Source organism: Sciurus vulgaris, assembly GCF_902686455.1.
Source record: "Sciurus vulgaris genome assembly, chromosome: 15".
Lineage (NCBI taxonomy): Eukaryota > Metazoa > Chordata > Mammalia > Rodentia > Sciuridae > Sciurus > Sciurus vulgaris.
In genome coordinates, this window is record NC_136476.1 from 76,582,102 (window position 1) to 76,599,605 (window position 17,504).

At 38.4% G+C, this 17,504-nt stretch overlaps 1 protein-coding gene across 1 annotated transcript in view; it reads right to left on the minus strand.

Moving 5' to 3' along the window:
* The window catches only part of MEGF9 (multiple EGF like domains 9), an 89,488-nt gene extending 72,965 nt beyond the window's left edge, over window positions 1-16,523 (minus strand). Inside the window, exon 1 of the mRNA XM_079112475.1 lies at window positions 15,726-16,523. Coding sequence (XP_078968601.1) covers window positions 15,726-16,353 — 628 coding nt within the window. The 5' untranslated portion in view covers window positions 16,354-16,523. The remainder of the gene's footprint in view (window positions 1-15,725) is intronic.
* Window positions 16,524-17,504: the final 981 nt, after the last annotated feature.

Genomic DNA, 17,504 nt, shown 5'->3' on the forward strand with positions numbered 1-17,504 from the left:
TAGAAGTTCAAAGAATCAAGAGGAAACTGGAGAAGGTTGAAAACAGGTCTAAAGAAAAACAAAAGAGAAGCAATGGTAGCAAAGGAGGAAAAGAGGCATTTAAAATCAACAAAAGCAGCTAGAAGGATAAAATAACTTTAAATTCAATTTGTTTCTAGCATGCTAGAAAGTACCTCAAAAATAAGATTTAAGCTTGAATCCCAGCCAACTGACACTTCCCAGCTATGTGACTTATTAGGCAAACAAGTTAACCTCCTCTTAGACTTAGGTTCCCTACTGGTAAGATGGAGTAATACTATCATCAGAATTCAAAGAATTAGATGTAGTAAAGAATTAAAAGAATGGGGTAGTAAAGGTAAATAGTAACTCAAAATATAAAAAGAAAAGCTAACATTTAGAAAGCCAATTTATGCCAAGAATTCTGAGTACTTTTACACATACTATTATTTAATCCTTAAAATAACCCTGTGAAGTAGTCATCCTAAATATACCCATTTTACAAATGAGGACACTAAGACATGACCCAAGGTCTCACAGTAAGTGGTAAAGAAAAGAATTCAAATCTAGATAGTTTTGCTCCAGAAATGACAGCTATCATTAATGACAATAATTCTTAAGGTTGGCTTTAACGAAAGCTCTCTTTCAGTTTGATTTAATTCTGCTTTTGTTCGTGCCAAAATGCTAACCTCTGAAGTTATAAAACTCGGCTCTACAGTATATTTCTACTAGTCTACTACCCTTATACAAATCATGTCACCACTATGGGCCTCCATTACTTCAAAGAGATATGCTACTGTCCTGGGTTATTTACACTTTTCAAAACATGCATACAAGACAGTTTGCCTAACAGCCTTTTCTTCCCAGAAGAGATCCAATCTCAGGACAAAACCGGTTTTAAAAAAAGAGAACAAAAAAGGTTTCATGTCAAACAGGTATGGTACTTCAGGACATTTTTGTTGCTATTGACTATGGTAGTAGGTCTGGGAAAGAATTCTAAATTGCACTTTTCTGGTTATGCTTCTGGATAGAAAGAAGAGTTAGCCAAAGATGAATATGGCAGGTTCCATCCTCTTATTGTCTATAGTCTAGGTGAAAATTATGATATTGTACTTCAAAATTGTCATTCTCATTCAAAGGTCTGACAGTATCATTTCCAGAGGTAAATCATTTACTATTTAGGAGTATTCTCTTATTCAATATATAGTCACTGAGGACCTACCACATACTAAGAATTAATGTAGCTGCTAAGCACACTGTGTGTGGGGTGTGTGTGTGTGTGTGTGTGTGTGTGAGAGAGAGAGAGAGAGAGAGAGAGAGAGAGAGAGAGAGAGAGAGAGAGAGAGAGAGAAAGAGAGAGAGAATATGACAAATATCCCTGTCTTTATGGAACTTTCATTCTAGGGGTGGAGAGAAAGTAAGATTTATGCTTCAGTGCAATTCAATCATTTCTCCAGTATTTATCACATGCTGAACACTATCTTAGATGGGTGTGAAAAGAGTGCAAATGACATTAAGACTATAAGCTATTTGAAAATATGAACACAGACGAGTCAATTACATAAACAATACCTAAAATTAGAGGTTTTTAAAAAGCAAGAATTAAAAATATGTTAATAATATTAGAATGTATACCATAAGGCTGCAGGGATAATGTTTTTCAAGGACAAATAAGTTTGTCAGGTGGCCAAGAAAAGGGGTGTGGTAGGCATCTGTCATTCTTTTTGGCAGCCTAATATTATATTATAATTTTCTACTATTTCAGAATCCCTTCCTATTTAGCCTTGATTCCCCACTACAGAGATTCATAATTTCAGATTTTATTTTTCTGGCTTCCCCAGAACCCAGGGCATGGGCAAGTGACTGAGGCTCCAAAAATCAGATGCACCCTTACTTGTTACACAATTAGAAACTAATGATTCAAAGAACAAGCATAAGGCCCTCTCTCTAGTGGCTGAAGGGGAAATGGATGCAGTATGACAATTAGAAGTAGTACCTGCTATTGCATCCAGTACCCAGGGTTAGTAGTGTCAATTTGTAAATTACAGAACCTAAGGCTCAGTGGTGTCAGTTGCAAATTCAATGGATGCAATTAGGTATTACCTTAGCTCCATGGCCTGATTCGGTCCCTTGAAGATTCTGGAGAACTCTTCAATATCCTTTTAATAAACTCACTTTATGATTAAATCAACAGTCACTGAGGTTTTTTTTTTTTTCTTTTTCTTTTTTTGGTGGTGCTGGGGATTGAACTCAGGGCTGTGTGCATGAGAGGCAGGCACTCTACCAACTGAGCTATCCCCAGCCCAGGCACTGATTTCTGTTGCTTACAATTAAGATCCCTAGTGATAATGAAGAGAAAGGCATTCCAGGCAAATGGAACAGCATAAGCAAAGTAAGGATAGTTTAACTTAGTAATTAAGAGAGGAGGTTCTGAATCTACACAGATTTGAATTTGAATCACAATTCTACATTTTACTAGCTGTGAAACCTTGCCTAGTGTATATAAACTCTCAAAACCTCAACCCTGGCTTAACAGAGTGGGGATAACAATGCATATTTCTTAATAACTTCTTTTTAGAATTAAATGAGGTCATAGTAATTTCTTTAAAGCTCTTTGAATCTGACAGAGTAAGACCTTCACAGATGATTGCTTCACTACTACTAATGATAATGGTTTATGGAAGAAAATATAAGCAATTTGATTCTGCTAGAGATTAAAGCATAAGGAAAAGGGCATAGGAAATAAGATCAGAAATGGGTCAAGTTTTAAGTCATATTAAGAAACTTAAAACTTTATTGGCTTGGATCACAACTGTTTAACAGGAGAATGAAATATAAATTTATCTTAAATTATTAACTAGAAGGATGATGTGATTAAGTTTTATATTGCATAAGTATTCTCAACATCTATGGCTTGACCTGACTATGGTATTGGTATACTTGCAGGATGTAATATTATTATTATTGGTGAGTGTTGATGTAATGCCTACTAAAGTTACTTAATTCTAAAAAATGAAACTTCCAAATTTTTGCATATCATCTGTATATATGTTTTGCAACTGGATCAGATGGAGCCAAATCTATAGTTGAACTAATAGCAGCTCCTCTGTCTGATCTGAGAGACAACTAACCTTTGCAGGAGGAGGGAAATTTATAAAATGGAAAAAGGGAATGCATGCTGAGGTGACTGGCAGACGTATGGAACACATTTGCAAATCTGATATTCTTCCATGACTTTAATATAATCAAATGTCATTTGCTATTTTTTACAACATTTTGTTTGCATCAGCATTTTTATCTTGAGTCCATATTAAGTTTAAGATTAAAGGTTTCATTGTTTGAGTCAAGAACAATCAATGCTACCATTTCACATGTATGATATCACTTGCCAAATGCTAGTAAGCATTATATTGTCTCTGTTAGCGACAACCCTTCTAGTGCTGAAGAGACAACCTCATAGTTGCTGTTGGGTTCTGCATTAGATTTACTATGCTCTTCTACATGTCTTTTCTCATCCATTTTCCACCATCATCTCTCTTCACCCTGACTCAACACATCTGCCTTTGAGAAACATTCTTTGATCTAATTTTGATCTTTATGGTAACTACTGAAAGCAAACCTGGATCACTGCATTCAACTTGGACCTAATGCTGACAGAGAAAAAAATATGATCTTGCTGAAGAAAGCTAGAGAAGGTGGCAAAACAGAACACAAAATGTGTTCTGTAACCATTATGCTTTATTTCATTTTCTGCTACTACCATCTGCTTTGGCAACAACACAGCTTACTCCAAGGAAGAGAAGTGTATAGACTTTTGAGTCAGACAGAGCTAGATCTAACACTCAAGAACCCTAATAGGTAGGTATTATTATACAGAGCACAGTACTGAAGCCCAAGGAGATTATGTGACCTGCACTTGTACACATGGGTTGTATTTGATGTGCTTTTAAAAAAAAAAGTCAATGTGCTAACAATACAGAATTGAACAGGCATGTCTTTCTATTGGCCCAATCTTATTTTCACTTTACTAGACCATATGTGGCGAGGGTCTGATGCCTACAAAAGATCCCAAAGGAGTACAACTGCCAGAACTGGACAATGGCTATTTCAGGAATTCCCTGGAGTCCAATCTTTGCATTGCATTTGCTTTTTGAAAATAGCTTGTATGAAGTCCAGTTCTGAGCAGTTCCACTACTGTTTTGTGTCTAGCAACGTGGCACAGGATAATTCTCACTTGACCTGGTCCACTCTGGAAGGACAGGAGGTAGGCATTGGCGCAAGTATATTGGCCCTACCCTGCACTTAGAACCACCTATTACAGAAGGTTGATCTGCAGCAATGTACAAGTCTTCCCAATTATCAGTGTGTTACCAGACTACAGACTGTGTCAAAGAATATGGTTAATTTGTTAATCTAGAATTGATAGACAAAGTTTCCCCTGCTATTTTTCAAACATTGTGAATAAGTAATAAAACAGCATTAATAATAATAATAAAGTCTATTAATTTATGTGATTACTAAGCACTGCTAAATTGACTTACATTCATTAATTAATTTAATCCCTGTCAATAACACTATAGTTCACTATTGGTTTGATTTCAAAGTTCAAAACTGAGAGAATAGACTTCATTGTGTAAGGGAGATACCAGTTTCTGAAGGACAGAGCCACTCTTGGGCCTATTCTTTGGCATTCTCTTCAGCATAGTACCTAGGATTTTGGCAATGTGTGAGCCAGGCAGCTGGGCACCTTGACTTCTCCCACCACAGTACTGAAAACACCAAATATGTGGCTTGGTTCCACACTGCTTTAGGCTTTCAGGGGCCACCTGAACCCACAAGAAATCATGCTTGTGCTGGAGCTGATATAAGAAAAACAAGTCACTGGTCTGGTTCTGCCAAGGAGTACCAAGTCTTAAATAAAGCATCATATGGACTCTTAGACACTATCCAAAATAGATTTATGTTCTTTCTGATGACATGACAAATAATTTAAATGCAATAGATTTTTCCTATGTTGATCTGTCATGCATTTGCTTCAAAAGACTGCTAAATCCAACTCATACCTTTATTTTCATAACAAATAAGTGATCTCATTCATTGCCATGAGAATTGGAGCAATGTATGCAGTAAAAAAAAAATATTAAACTGAGGTTGTAATAAAAAGCTTTACAGGATAGTTTTTTTTTTTTTATTTGTATTAGGAGGCACCTTGTATCATGGTAATTTGAACATAGTAAGCACTCAAAATTTTACAATTTAAATTATAGTAATAGCCCAACAGCATTAGTTTTAATTTTATTTGAAAACTATCCTATTTCAAAACATTAAAATGTTTGAAATTATGTGAAATTAGTTTCAAAGCAATACATTCAAACAGTATTTCAGTGGCAGAGATAAAATATCGATTTAAAAAATATTTTGTAGTTAACAGTAAAATATTACTTTTCATTACTTCTGGGTTCATTTTTGCCTTTATTCTTTATATTTTATAAAATGAACACTTTTTTAATCACAAAAATGATTAAGTAGAATCCATTCTAAAAAGACCAACAAATGATATTAAAGATTTACAAAGCACAATTTATTTATGTTGTGATTTAATGAGATAAACATTATACTTATTTCTCAAGGTATATGAGAAGAAAAATAACATTAAAGGATCCCAAATCTTTAGAAAATACCAGTACGTAATTGATTATAAAAACATGTTAACTACAAAACAGTATAAAAATATATAGAAAGAAGCCACATGTAAATGCATGTGTGCATTTCTTTGTTGCCTTTAATCAAAGCTTTTTTGTTCATATTACATTATAAATTAATAAAAACCATGTAATCTGGAAAGAATACCAGAAAACGGCTTGAATTCTATAAAGCCTTTGTGTTGGAGGAAAAAAAACAAAGTAATTTATGTGTTACTTCTAAAAAAAAACCTTAGGAGACTGGATATAATGCTTCATTTTATAGTCAGGGAAACTAAGTCACAGGACCATTTTTTAAAAATGTGCTCAGTAACTCACAAAATGAATGAAAAGAAAGACTGGAATTTGGTTATTCTGATTGCCATTCCACAGCTGGACCATTCAGCCCTGCCTTTGTAGACAAGTTGAAGCAACAAACTAACTTAAAAATTAAAACCAGTTGAACAGGATAGGTTTGCAGGCAATACACCAACAATTCAGTATAATAATACCCAACAGCTAAATTGCTTTGTATGTTTGGAACACTGTATAACTATTCATTAACCCACACAACATCAATGGATGGTGTGGTTATACTATTAATGCTGTACACATAGAACTGTAGGATTATAACTAACATAACATCACATAAGACATCTTCAGCAGAAAAAGCCCCATGTCTTCCTCTAACCAAGCCTTCATACACAAATGAAACAGAATGTACATTGAAATACTAAGCATGCCTTCTTTCCCCCCATTATTTCCAGTAACCCGTCTTATATGACAATTACATTTTTATATAAATGACTGACCAGAGAGTGAAGAAAACCTGGTCATCCAATTTCCTTCAGAGTGGACAACATCTAACATTTCCTAGGATATTTTTAAAGAAATTTCACCTTTAAAGACCATTTCCAAAATTAAAAGGAACTAGGGAATATCGTGTTCTCCTTAGAGATTAACAGTTACTTCTTTTGGCTCACATACATCAAGTAAAAGCACTAGATTTTTTTTTTAAATAAATAATAAACATACAAGAAGATCCCTGAAAAAATGCTAATTTCTAGGAAGCATGCAAGACTGAATTTGGTTTCCCAAATCAGTTTATCTAACATGTCTAGCATTTACTAAGTAAAAATTATTTAACATTACCATTCATTGAAAACATTCCTACTTTTTATCATTTTTTCTATGACTAGGCAGAATACATTCCTTTTTACAAATGAATAAATGTTCCCTTCCCTGGGAGCTTAAATCTCTCCCTGGCAAGGCACCATATAGAACAGCTGTTACATTACCAGCATAAAAGCAATCCCATCTGATCTAATTGCAAAACATATGGATAGACTGAAACTAAATTTTGGGGGTCTCTGTCTCTAAGGAAAGAAATAATCAAACACCTTAAAATGCCATGAATTCAAATTTTGCACAATTTAAATAAGATCTATTTGAATAGGTTGCTTTAACCAATTTTAAAAAGAGTTTTTGTTGTTGCTGTTGCTGTTTAGTACCAGGGATTGAACCCAGGGGCACTTAACCACTGAGCCACATCCCCAGCCCTTTTTATTTTTTTTATTTTGAGACAGGGCCTCCCTAAGTTGAGGAGACCTCTCTAAATTGCCAACGCTGGCCTTTAACTTATGATACTCCTGCCTCAGCCTCAGCAACTAGGATTACAGATGTGTGCCACCATGCCCCATTAAGAGCATGTTTTAAATTCCTTATTCAGAGTAAAATGAAGAGAGAACCAATTCTCTGTTTTTATTCTCTGAAGAGCTCAGTTAACCTTTTCTAACAGTACCAAATTTTATATACATCATCGCTACCCTGTTTAAGATTGTCAGACCTCAGGAACAGAGTCTCCTTTCTTGGGTAATGTCTTTAGCAGTCTCCTTCTTCACAATCACAACTCTCTGATGTAGATCAAACTTGCTGAGTTAATGACAGAAACTGTATTTAAATGGTTCTGTGAATATCATCTGGCTTGATCTTACATAAGTAAGGCCTTGCCAAGCTTATTACAACTTTTTATTCTTTTTTTCATTTTATTTATTTATGAATAAAATTAAAACTGGATATATTCATTGAAAAAACTTTAAAAACTTCAAAAACTACATAGAAGGGAATTAAAATTACCGATAATTCCATTACTTAGCTTTTTTTAAAAATTTTTTTTAGTGTCAATGGACCTTTATTTTACTTATTTATATGTGGTGCTGAGAATCAAACACAGTGCCTCACACATGCCAGGCAAAAACTCTACCACTGAACTACAACCTCAGCCCCATTACTTGGCTTTAACCAATTACTATTTCCATATATTTCTCTCCATCTATGTATACTGCTCCTTAACGTTAACATAATGTGAGGTTTTGGGGGGTTGTTTGGTTGGATTGTTTGAGGTGCTAAGATTAAACCCAAGACCTTGTGCAAGTGCTCTACAACTGAGCTACATCCCCCAGTCCTATAATTTCTTTGTCATAAAATTTTAGACTAAGAATATTCCTATTTCAAAAATCTTCACAGGAAGAATAAATCTAATATACAAACGAAATGGGAATAAAGCTAATTAAAGCATGGGTGTGATATGGGAGTGAGAGGTAAGGGATTGGAAGTGGAAGGGTCCAAGAGTAGACCCACTTGGCTCCTCTAGTACCCACTGACTCCCAAATGCATCTGAAGAACCCTAAGTCATAAAATTAAACAGTTTAAAAACCACAAATCTAGTCTCTCATTTTACAAATGAAATTGCCTACCCAAGATCATAAGACTAGTAAAAGAACTAGTAAGAACCTAGGGCTGGGGAGATAGCTCAGTCGGTAGAGTGCTTGCCTTGCTTGCAAGCACAAGGCCCTGGGTTCCATCTCCAGCACCGTAAAAAAAAAAAAAAAAAAAAAAAAAAAAAAAAAACCTAGAGACCCACATCTTACAAAAGTTCAGCTTTTTCAACCTAGCTACTCTTTCTTCAAGTCATCAGATATTCATTTGTACATTCTTCTTTAAGAAAAATAGAAGAGAGTTATGTAACAAAACAAATGAGTGATTAATATAACATTCAAGATCTCAAAGAGCTCCACTTGCCCTAAGTAGGCTCTTATACTATCACCATCAACTAAGGGGGGAAAAAGGAAGAAAAGTTCATTTCTAAATTAAAAGGCCATGATTACATTATTTTCCTGCATGCCTAATGTAGTTGCAAACCATTCTGTCTTCATTCATTCAATCACTAAATATTTATAGAGAATTATCTTGGGCCAAACTGTGAAGATAAAAATGTGAACAAACAAACAGAAGTCCCTGTCCTCATGGATAATGTACGCCTGACAGGCTTGGGCAAACTACTTAAACTTTCTGAATCTCAGTGTCTACCATCCATAAGATAAAGCCAATAATATTTAACTATTTTGTTACTTAATAACTAGAAGATATGACATATGTAAAAAAAAAATCCTGATAGGTAGTCAGGCATATAATAATACATGTTCAGTTAACATTAAATTACCATCCCTGCTTAAGTGTTAAATATCAGATTGGAAAGAAGCAAAGAATATTTCAATCGGAAGAAATGAAATTTAGATGCCCTCCCAATAAAGTTCTGTAGTTCACCTTGTCATCTCTCTCACCATTTACTTTCAATTACTACTGAGATATTTCTATAAGATTTAGCCCTATATAGTGCCTAAGAAAGAGAATGCAAAATAAGCAATCCTCAACTCCAAATACCATTTTTCCATATTTAAATATGGGCAACTAAACTAACCAAAGATTTACATTCAGCAAAATAAACTTCTAGGATAAAAGTTAGACATAAAGACATTAAGTGTGAAACCCAACAAAAATCTGTAAAGGTTTGGTTAATGTTGACCAATAAAAGTATCAACAGGAGACAGAAATTAAGCCATTTTTTCTCATAAAATACACACAAATCAATAAAAGGTGGATGGCAAAGACTTGAGGATTTTAAGAGCGCTTTGTAAACCACAATACACTGCACACTTGTTAATTATTAGAAGCACTCTGTTCACTATTAACTTTAATTATATTTCTACAGGGAAAATTCTGTCATTCAAAAGATCAAACATTTATTTCTCAACCAAATTAGACCTTTTACATTGGTATGCATCCCAAATCCACCTACAAACAAAAACAGCTCATATTACTCATAAGGAGAAAGAAAATCTCTAGTTTCTCAAAATACTTGAATTGTTTTAGAGGCAGAAAACTTTTGTTATGAGTCTTTCCTTCATTGCTCCTCAGAAGAGTGTGGGGGGCAGTTGAGCAATAAAGAAGACCCCAAAGCAAAAAGAAAATCTTTTTCTGTTTTTTTTTTTTTTCAGAAAGATAATTAACACCATGTCCTGAATATTGTATAAACAGTGACATTTCCTTAATAATCTAAATTAAGTAAGCTAAAATCAAGTCAATAGGAAAAAAGTCAAAGTCACAGAGAAAGACAAGTTTTGTTCTGAGTGTAAAGTGTTCCACCCTGTGCACTCTGACACCAGGACATCTTCAAGGACTTTTCATTCATCTAGAAAGACCTCTTGGAAGAATTAGGCTTTGAGGAGGCACTGAAGGAGGACAAAGTGACAAATTGTTGGAGAGGGTAATTTGGATCCTTAAAGAACATGAAAAGAATTGATAGAGCTAAGAATGAGACAAGAAAAGAATAAGAGGAACATATAGAAGAGTTTACATTGAAAAAATAAGCAAAAAGAATGGAAGGGTATTATTTTCCCTAAAGAAGATAAATAGAAAAATATTTGACAATAATAATCTGTGGACCAATGGCATTATTAGGGATTCTTCTAACACAAATTAATCACCTGTACTTAAACACACCTAAAAGCATAATTATTTTGAGGAAGGCTTTACAATGATTCAAATATAATGGATCTAGATATAATCTTTATCCTTTTCATCATGATTTTTAAAAATTTCCCTTTAAAGTTACCACTACAGGTATATAGTTGTTTCTAGTGAAAAAGAAATAAACCAAAATACTTTTAAAAAAAGACTAAATGGTCATAGAAGAGGTGCCTGAAATATAATGTCAAAATTAGCAACAAAGAATTTTATATTATATCTAAAGAAAACAAAAATCAAGATCAAGGCAAAAAGCATAGATTAAGGCTATTTATAACTAAAAGTTTCATCTAATGTTTTCCTTCAGCTAAATGAGATCTTACATTTCTATTCTCTTCTGATCTATTAAGTGCCCTAGAGCAGTACTCTCTCTACCCATAATTTATCCATCAGTAAAAATGGCACTGTGATACTTTTCTTCCATTCTTTTTATAAGGGTGCCAGGACGTCTGGAAGTTAATGTATACATGTTTAGAAATGCTGAGATGAAAAGTAATGCACACTTTAAATTTTACGGGTCTTTAGTAATATCAAGATAAAAAGACGTAGTCGGATTATTTCAATGTGTAAATTTTCAGCTAGCCAAGAGGCTTCCTAAAGACATCATTCAAAATGTTTGAAACTAATGTTCTGGAGTGTATGCTGTCCCAGAAACTAAGGAATTGCTATAGAAACTAGCCACTTGGGCCAGGAGTAAGACATAGTAAATTTAAGAAGTCCTGAGCCTAGCCCTAAAAAGAATTTAGGCAAATTTATCCATGACAGACCAGAATAAGAGCAATTTGATATCACAATCATAAAACATTATAAAACAGAAAACTGGAGATGAATGAATAGTCCACAAAGGAGTGAAAGTCAAAGAACATTGGTCTCCCTGGGTCTCAGTTCCCCTTAAAACTATAAAATGAGGATGGGGTTGAGGGGATAGCTCAGTGGTAGGGTACATCTTAGTATGTTCAAGCCTCTAGATTCCATTCCCAGCACCAAAACATAAACAATGAAAATTATTATGATAATAGCATCTAATTCAGTACCTAACTATTCTGAGGATTAAGTGAATTAAAACATTAAGACACTTAGAACAGTGCCAAGAACATAGTATGTTTGCAGTTACTACAGTGGTCCACATCCCTCAAATCTGATGCTAAGTATCAGAAGCTCCAAAACCAAAAATTTGGTATCACAACCTGACCTAATCAGATGCAAGGTTACTTACAGTCTTTATTTACACCATTCAGTGTGCATCTCGCTGCAGATATCTTAATGTGTTTGATTACCACATACTATCCCAGCTTCACAGGGATGTATTTTCAGATTTTTCCTAAAATCTGAAAATTCTCAAATATATTCAGCCCCAAAGGGTTCTGGATAAAGAAGTAAGTGTGAGCCTATATTACCTTGGGAGCCTAAACAGTTTCTATTTCCTTAAAACAAATGGTATCTTCTTAAACAGCCAAAGTAATAAAACCCTGAGCAACTAGTAGAGAACGTTAGGATAAAGAATTTCCCAGCATACTTAGGAGGACCCTAGATTTCCAGAATGTTCCTTTCAAATAGAATACATTCGTAAAATTTCATTTACATGCATGGTATTTAGGGATTTTCAAACTCTAAATTCTAGGGCTTATTTAAACAAAGTCTACTCTCATAACTTGGCTGACAATTAGGGTTCTTTGGGGACATCACTGTGCTGCCTTGAATCATATCTATCAAATCATCACAGAATTTCAGAGTTGAAAAAGACCCTTGAGAACTAATCTAAACTGTATCCCTTCCCTTTCAAATTGTTTTATCATCCATAAGTTTACTCTCCCCTATGAGGTAAGAATAATCTGCCCTGACTTGTCTTTAGAATCTGTCTATAGGAACACCCTGCAGGTAATGTGAACAAACTGGGTGGAGTACACTGACAGACTTAGGATCTAAAGAATGACTTGAACTTGACATAATCGATCTTTATAAATTCAGCAAATGTCTCAGATTATATTTTATAAAATGACATGACTCATCTAGCACGTATTTTTAAAAAGAAAATATTTTGTTATCTCACTGGATTCAGTGTGTAAACAACACAATGTGGCACCGAAAAAGCTACTGTGATTAGGAACTAAACACATCATCATCAGTATCAGATCCAGAAAGAACAAGGTAACTGCCCTCTCTGCTATGTGCTGGTTGAGCACATCTGCAGCATTGTATTCATCTCTGTTCCACATTTGGGAAGAGTCACAGAAAGACAAAAAAGTCACAATCAAGGTGACCATAACAGTGAAAGAATGTGAAAACAATACCATGAAGACCAGTTGAAGGAGTTGAAGTTATTTAGTCCAGACTCAGAGGGAATACAATCACTATCCCCAAATCCTTGAAGAAGTGTCATGGCACATTGAGAGTACACTTGTTCTACATGGCCCCAAGGGCAGAATCCTACCAGTCAGTGTTAACTACAGGGAGAAATATTTCAGTTAAAACTATACAAGTACTTCTTAATATACAGGACCATGTTAGAAGATAATGACTTCTAAGATTCTATCCAACACTAAAGGTTCATAGTTTAAAAAAAAAAACATTTGCCATTACCTCAGTGTCTTACTGCTGGTTATTATTACTCTCTAGTGTCACAGTATCTCCCTTCACTCTTCTTAAAATGTCCTATCCAGCCAACCCATCTGCCCAGTGTTCCATCAAGTTCCTGGGGAAGAGTGCCTACTTGCAGGACAATTAGTTTCTGTTTGTAGATAAGGGTCCCTGTAAACAAAAAGGGCCCTAAGTGAGGAGTAAAATCTCCATGAGAGAAATTTTTATTAATTCAAAAAGCACCTATAAGATATATCCAATCAAATAATATAAATGGCCCTCAGTTCTTATAGGAACATCAAAATTAAAAAAAATCTTCCCCAATGTCAGAATCCAACTTTGCAAGCCAAACCAGTGCTCTCAAATTCAAATAGAAATTTCTTCTGTCAAAGGGATATGTTTACTATTTGAAGCAGACTGGAGTTCATGCTCCTCCATGTTTTTTAAGCAAAGTCCAGAAGCAGTCTTAGTGTCTATAGATTGGCTAAATAAATTATAATGCATAAGGTTCTGTGTTCATTCCCCAGCATAGAAAATAATAACAGTGATAATAATAATCATTGTAATCATAAAGTAGACCCTAGTACCGGCATGAAAAAAATTGTTCATGATACATAATTAAGTAAATACAGCTAACTGCTAAACAATACATATAGAATTATTCCATTTTTATTTTTTAAAGCTATTTAAAAATATTCTGTGTGTACATTCATATATGCCCAGAAAAACATTTGAAAAAAGACCTAACAAACTGCTAGCAGTAGAAACCTCTAGGGACCGACTAGAACTAGGAGGTAATGAAGGAGTAACTTTCACTCTTTCCTCTGTAGACTTCTGGCTGTTTGTATTTTTCACTGTAAGGGTTTTTGTGTTTTAAAAATAATAAAAGTAAAATAACACCAAGGACAAAGACTTATTTATCAGAAACTAACGAAAGTAAGCAATTGCTACTTAAATGCCACTGTGTGCTTGAAACTCCATAAAATTTAATTCATTCTTTTTCTATTTTGTTTTACTAAAGCAAATAAAATATTATCACAATTCCCTACTAGCTTTCTCAAGTACTTTTGTATCCATGGGAGGGGTGGGAGCAAGAAATCTGGTTATAGGCATAGCCAACATACAAGAGGTGCTTATTAGCATCAGAAACTGTTTTAAACACTATAAATGTATTAACTTATTTAATCTTCACAGCAATCATACAAGGTATTATTATTATCTTCATTGCACAGTTGAAGAAACTGAGGCCAGAGAGATTAAGTGACCTAACCAGTTTACACACCCAATAAGGGGCAGAGGTGGAATTCAAACCTAAGAATGGATAGTTCATATTTTCAAACACTGTGCTTCTTCTCTTCCAATAATATGCCAATCTCTCTGTACAAAAGCCAAAAGACATCACAGGTTATAAACTCAGTTAATACACTCCTTGAAGCTGGTAGAGATTATAAACGGCTTTTGGGAGTAGATAATCTGATAATCTGAGTTCCTCCTATGACATTGCTAAGTTCCAACTCAAGATCCAAGACTGTATTAAGGCTCATAACCATGTGGGAAAATTCTCTACAAATTAATTTCTAGTCCAAAGTTCATACCTGACACCACAGTAAACCACTGAGCCTAAGAATTAGGTCAGTGATCAAGCTAGGCAAATGCTTTAGACAAATCTCCACCCTCAGTCAAAGTAAAGAACTCAGAAATCCTTGCCCATCATCTTGACAAAGCAGATTTTATTTATTTAGTTCAGGGCCCACTTGAAAGGGGAAAGAACAGAGGCCATCTCTAACTTTCCTTGAAGACTTCAATCAGAAGGAAGATCTTTTTCCATGTGAACTCACACAAAAATTGGTATTTGCAACATCAGCAAAATTGAACATTCTACTTTAAGGGGACAAAAATGGGTATCCCTCTTTAAACTGTATTTCTCCAAACATATTGACCTTGTAATTGAGAAAGAAAAAAAAAAAAATGGTGCAAGGAAGGGTTTAACCTAATTTATAAACTGTTCAACCTAGATATACACCTGTCCCAAATGACCTACTGAATCTCCTTATTTGCATAAAAAACGTGGATTACGATGCCTTTTTTTTTATTTTTATTTTTTGGCCTCAAGTGGTCCGTGCTACTGTTTTGTAAACAAAATTCTCTTTATAATTCTTCCACCTGTCACACATGTATCTGATAGTTACATAAACAAAACGATACGAATAAGGAAACCGGGGCTTTGGGAGGAATCCTTACACTCAGCTTTGGCCTATGGGTTGATGGAGGTACTGTGTTGCCTTTCAAACTTCCCCAAATAACCCGGGCGGGGTGACCCGGTAAGCCAGCCAAACCCTGTTTGGAAAGAGATGCGATGCCTTCCACCCAGCAGCCGGCCCCTCCCGGGGGAGCACAGCCCAGGGGGGACAAAAGACTTTCCAGATTTGGGGGGTAAGGGGACTAGCAGGAGCTTGGCCCTCCCCTTGGAAACCGAAATCTGGGGAGTCTTTAGGACAAAACCCGATCAATGCCAGTAACGCGGCCAACCCTGGATGCCTGGGGGCTGGGGAGGGATGGGCAGCGCTGGGGAGGATCCTGGCGGTGTGGCTCGCCGGGACTCACCTGGGGGAGGAGAAGGGGCCTCGGTGGCAGGTGGGGTGGGCGGGACGCTGCTGCTGCTGCTGGTGCTGCTGCCGCCGCCGCTGCTGCTGTCGCTGCTGCTGGGGAGGACGAGGGTCGGGGTCCCGGGAGTGGTTGGTGCCAGAACGGTGGTCGCTACAGGGGTGGTCGGCGCCAGGCCAGGGGTCGTCAAAAGGGTGGTCGGCGCGGGTCTGGTTGGCGCCCGAGGGGTGGAGGGAGTGCGCTCCACCTCCGGAGGGGTGGTCGGCGAGGGGCCGAGCGGCGCCTGAAAGGAGGTCGGAGCGGGTCCGGCCGTCGCCAGAAGAGGGGTGGTCTCCGGGGATTGGGCTGAAGAGGTCGCAGCCAGGGGTCGGCGGACCGTAGTCCGCGGGAGGCTGGTCCTCGGGGTCTGGGTCCAGGGAGCGGTCGCCTTAGGGAAGGGGTAGCTAGGTTCGCCCCGCTGCCCCGGGCCGAGCGTCGCGTCCACCTGCCCCTTGGCCCCGCCGCCACCGGTGACATTCCCCGCCGAGGATGCTGAGGCGGCGGCGGCGGCGGCGGCGGCGCAGCACAACAGGGCGAGGCCGCCCAGACTCGGCAGGCTCCTCATGGCGCGCTTGGCTCCGCCATTCATTCATTCAGCCAGTCGGTTGGTCAGTCATCTTCTCCTCGCTGCACTCCGACCGAGGAAGCCGCCGCAGCCGCCACCGCCACCGGGCTCACCATCGCCACCTCCCTCTGACAGGCGGCCGGCCCCGCGGGCGGGCCCCAGCGCGGAGAGAGCGACCGGGCCGAGCGCGGACAGCCCGCCCTCCTCGATTGGCAGCCGGCTGCAACCAATGGGAGGCCACGCCACCCCACGTGACCCACCTGCTTCCCGGCCTCTTTGTAACCTCTCTGGCCAATCAGAGGACGTCGAGAGAAGGGGGCGGTACGTAAGGCGGGAGGAGGGTGGTGCGATCCCCGCTCCAGCCGGCCGGGCTCGCCGCGGCCCCCGCTTTGTCTGCCCGAAGAGCGGGGCGCGGGCCTCGGGCACCCGGCGCCGCGGAGCAGACAAAGGACGCGCCCCGTGCGGCAGACGCCGGGCCAAGTCGTCTGCTCCACTGGGCTGCGAGCGCGACCCGGGGCGGGGAAGCCGTTCTCCGGAGCGTCCCCGCCCTCCTAACAATGGGGCGCCGGCGCCGCACCAGGGATCGGGCGGGGACTGGGCTGCAGCCGGGAGTATAGGCGAGAGAGCCGCGAGGATGTAGAACTCAGAATTCACTTTGCTGCCCGGGAGAGTCTGGCCTCAGCCCTGCCATGTCTGCGCTGCCGTTCCCATTTTAGAGATGGGGAAACTGAGGTCCTTGCTGACAGCCTCAATGAACCCACGCTCCACGCCGTGACAAGGCACCTGCTGTGGTTCAGGCGCAGAGCTGAAGCAGAGGGTACAAGCGCCTTGCGTAGGGGAGGCAGACTCACATACGCACTTTACCCTAATCCCCTGGAAGGATCGAGCTTCTTGTCTCTCTTGCCGAGTGATTTTGTGGCCTGAGCCCAGTTTTCTCACCACTAAATGGAATGATTGGATGCATCCCACTCCATTCTCAGAGTTGTGAGAATAACGATCCTAAAGGGCTTAAATCAGCCCCTGGCCCACTGTTGTACACCCTCATTAATGCTAATTGCTCAGTGTGCCGTGTCTGGACAAGCCTAAGTTAGAAAGAAGGCCGAGTTCTCAGCCCTACTGTGTCCCCAGAGTCTCCTGCCTGTTGCAGGGATTGGGGTGGAGCTGATAGCAGAGCT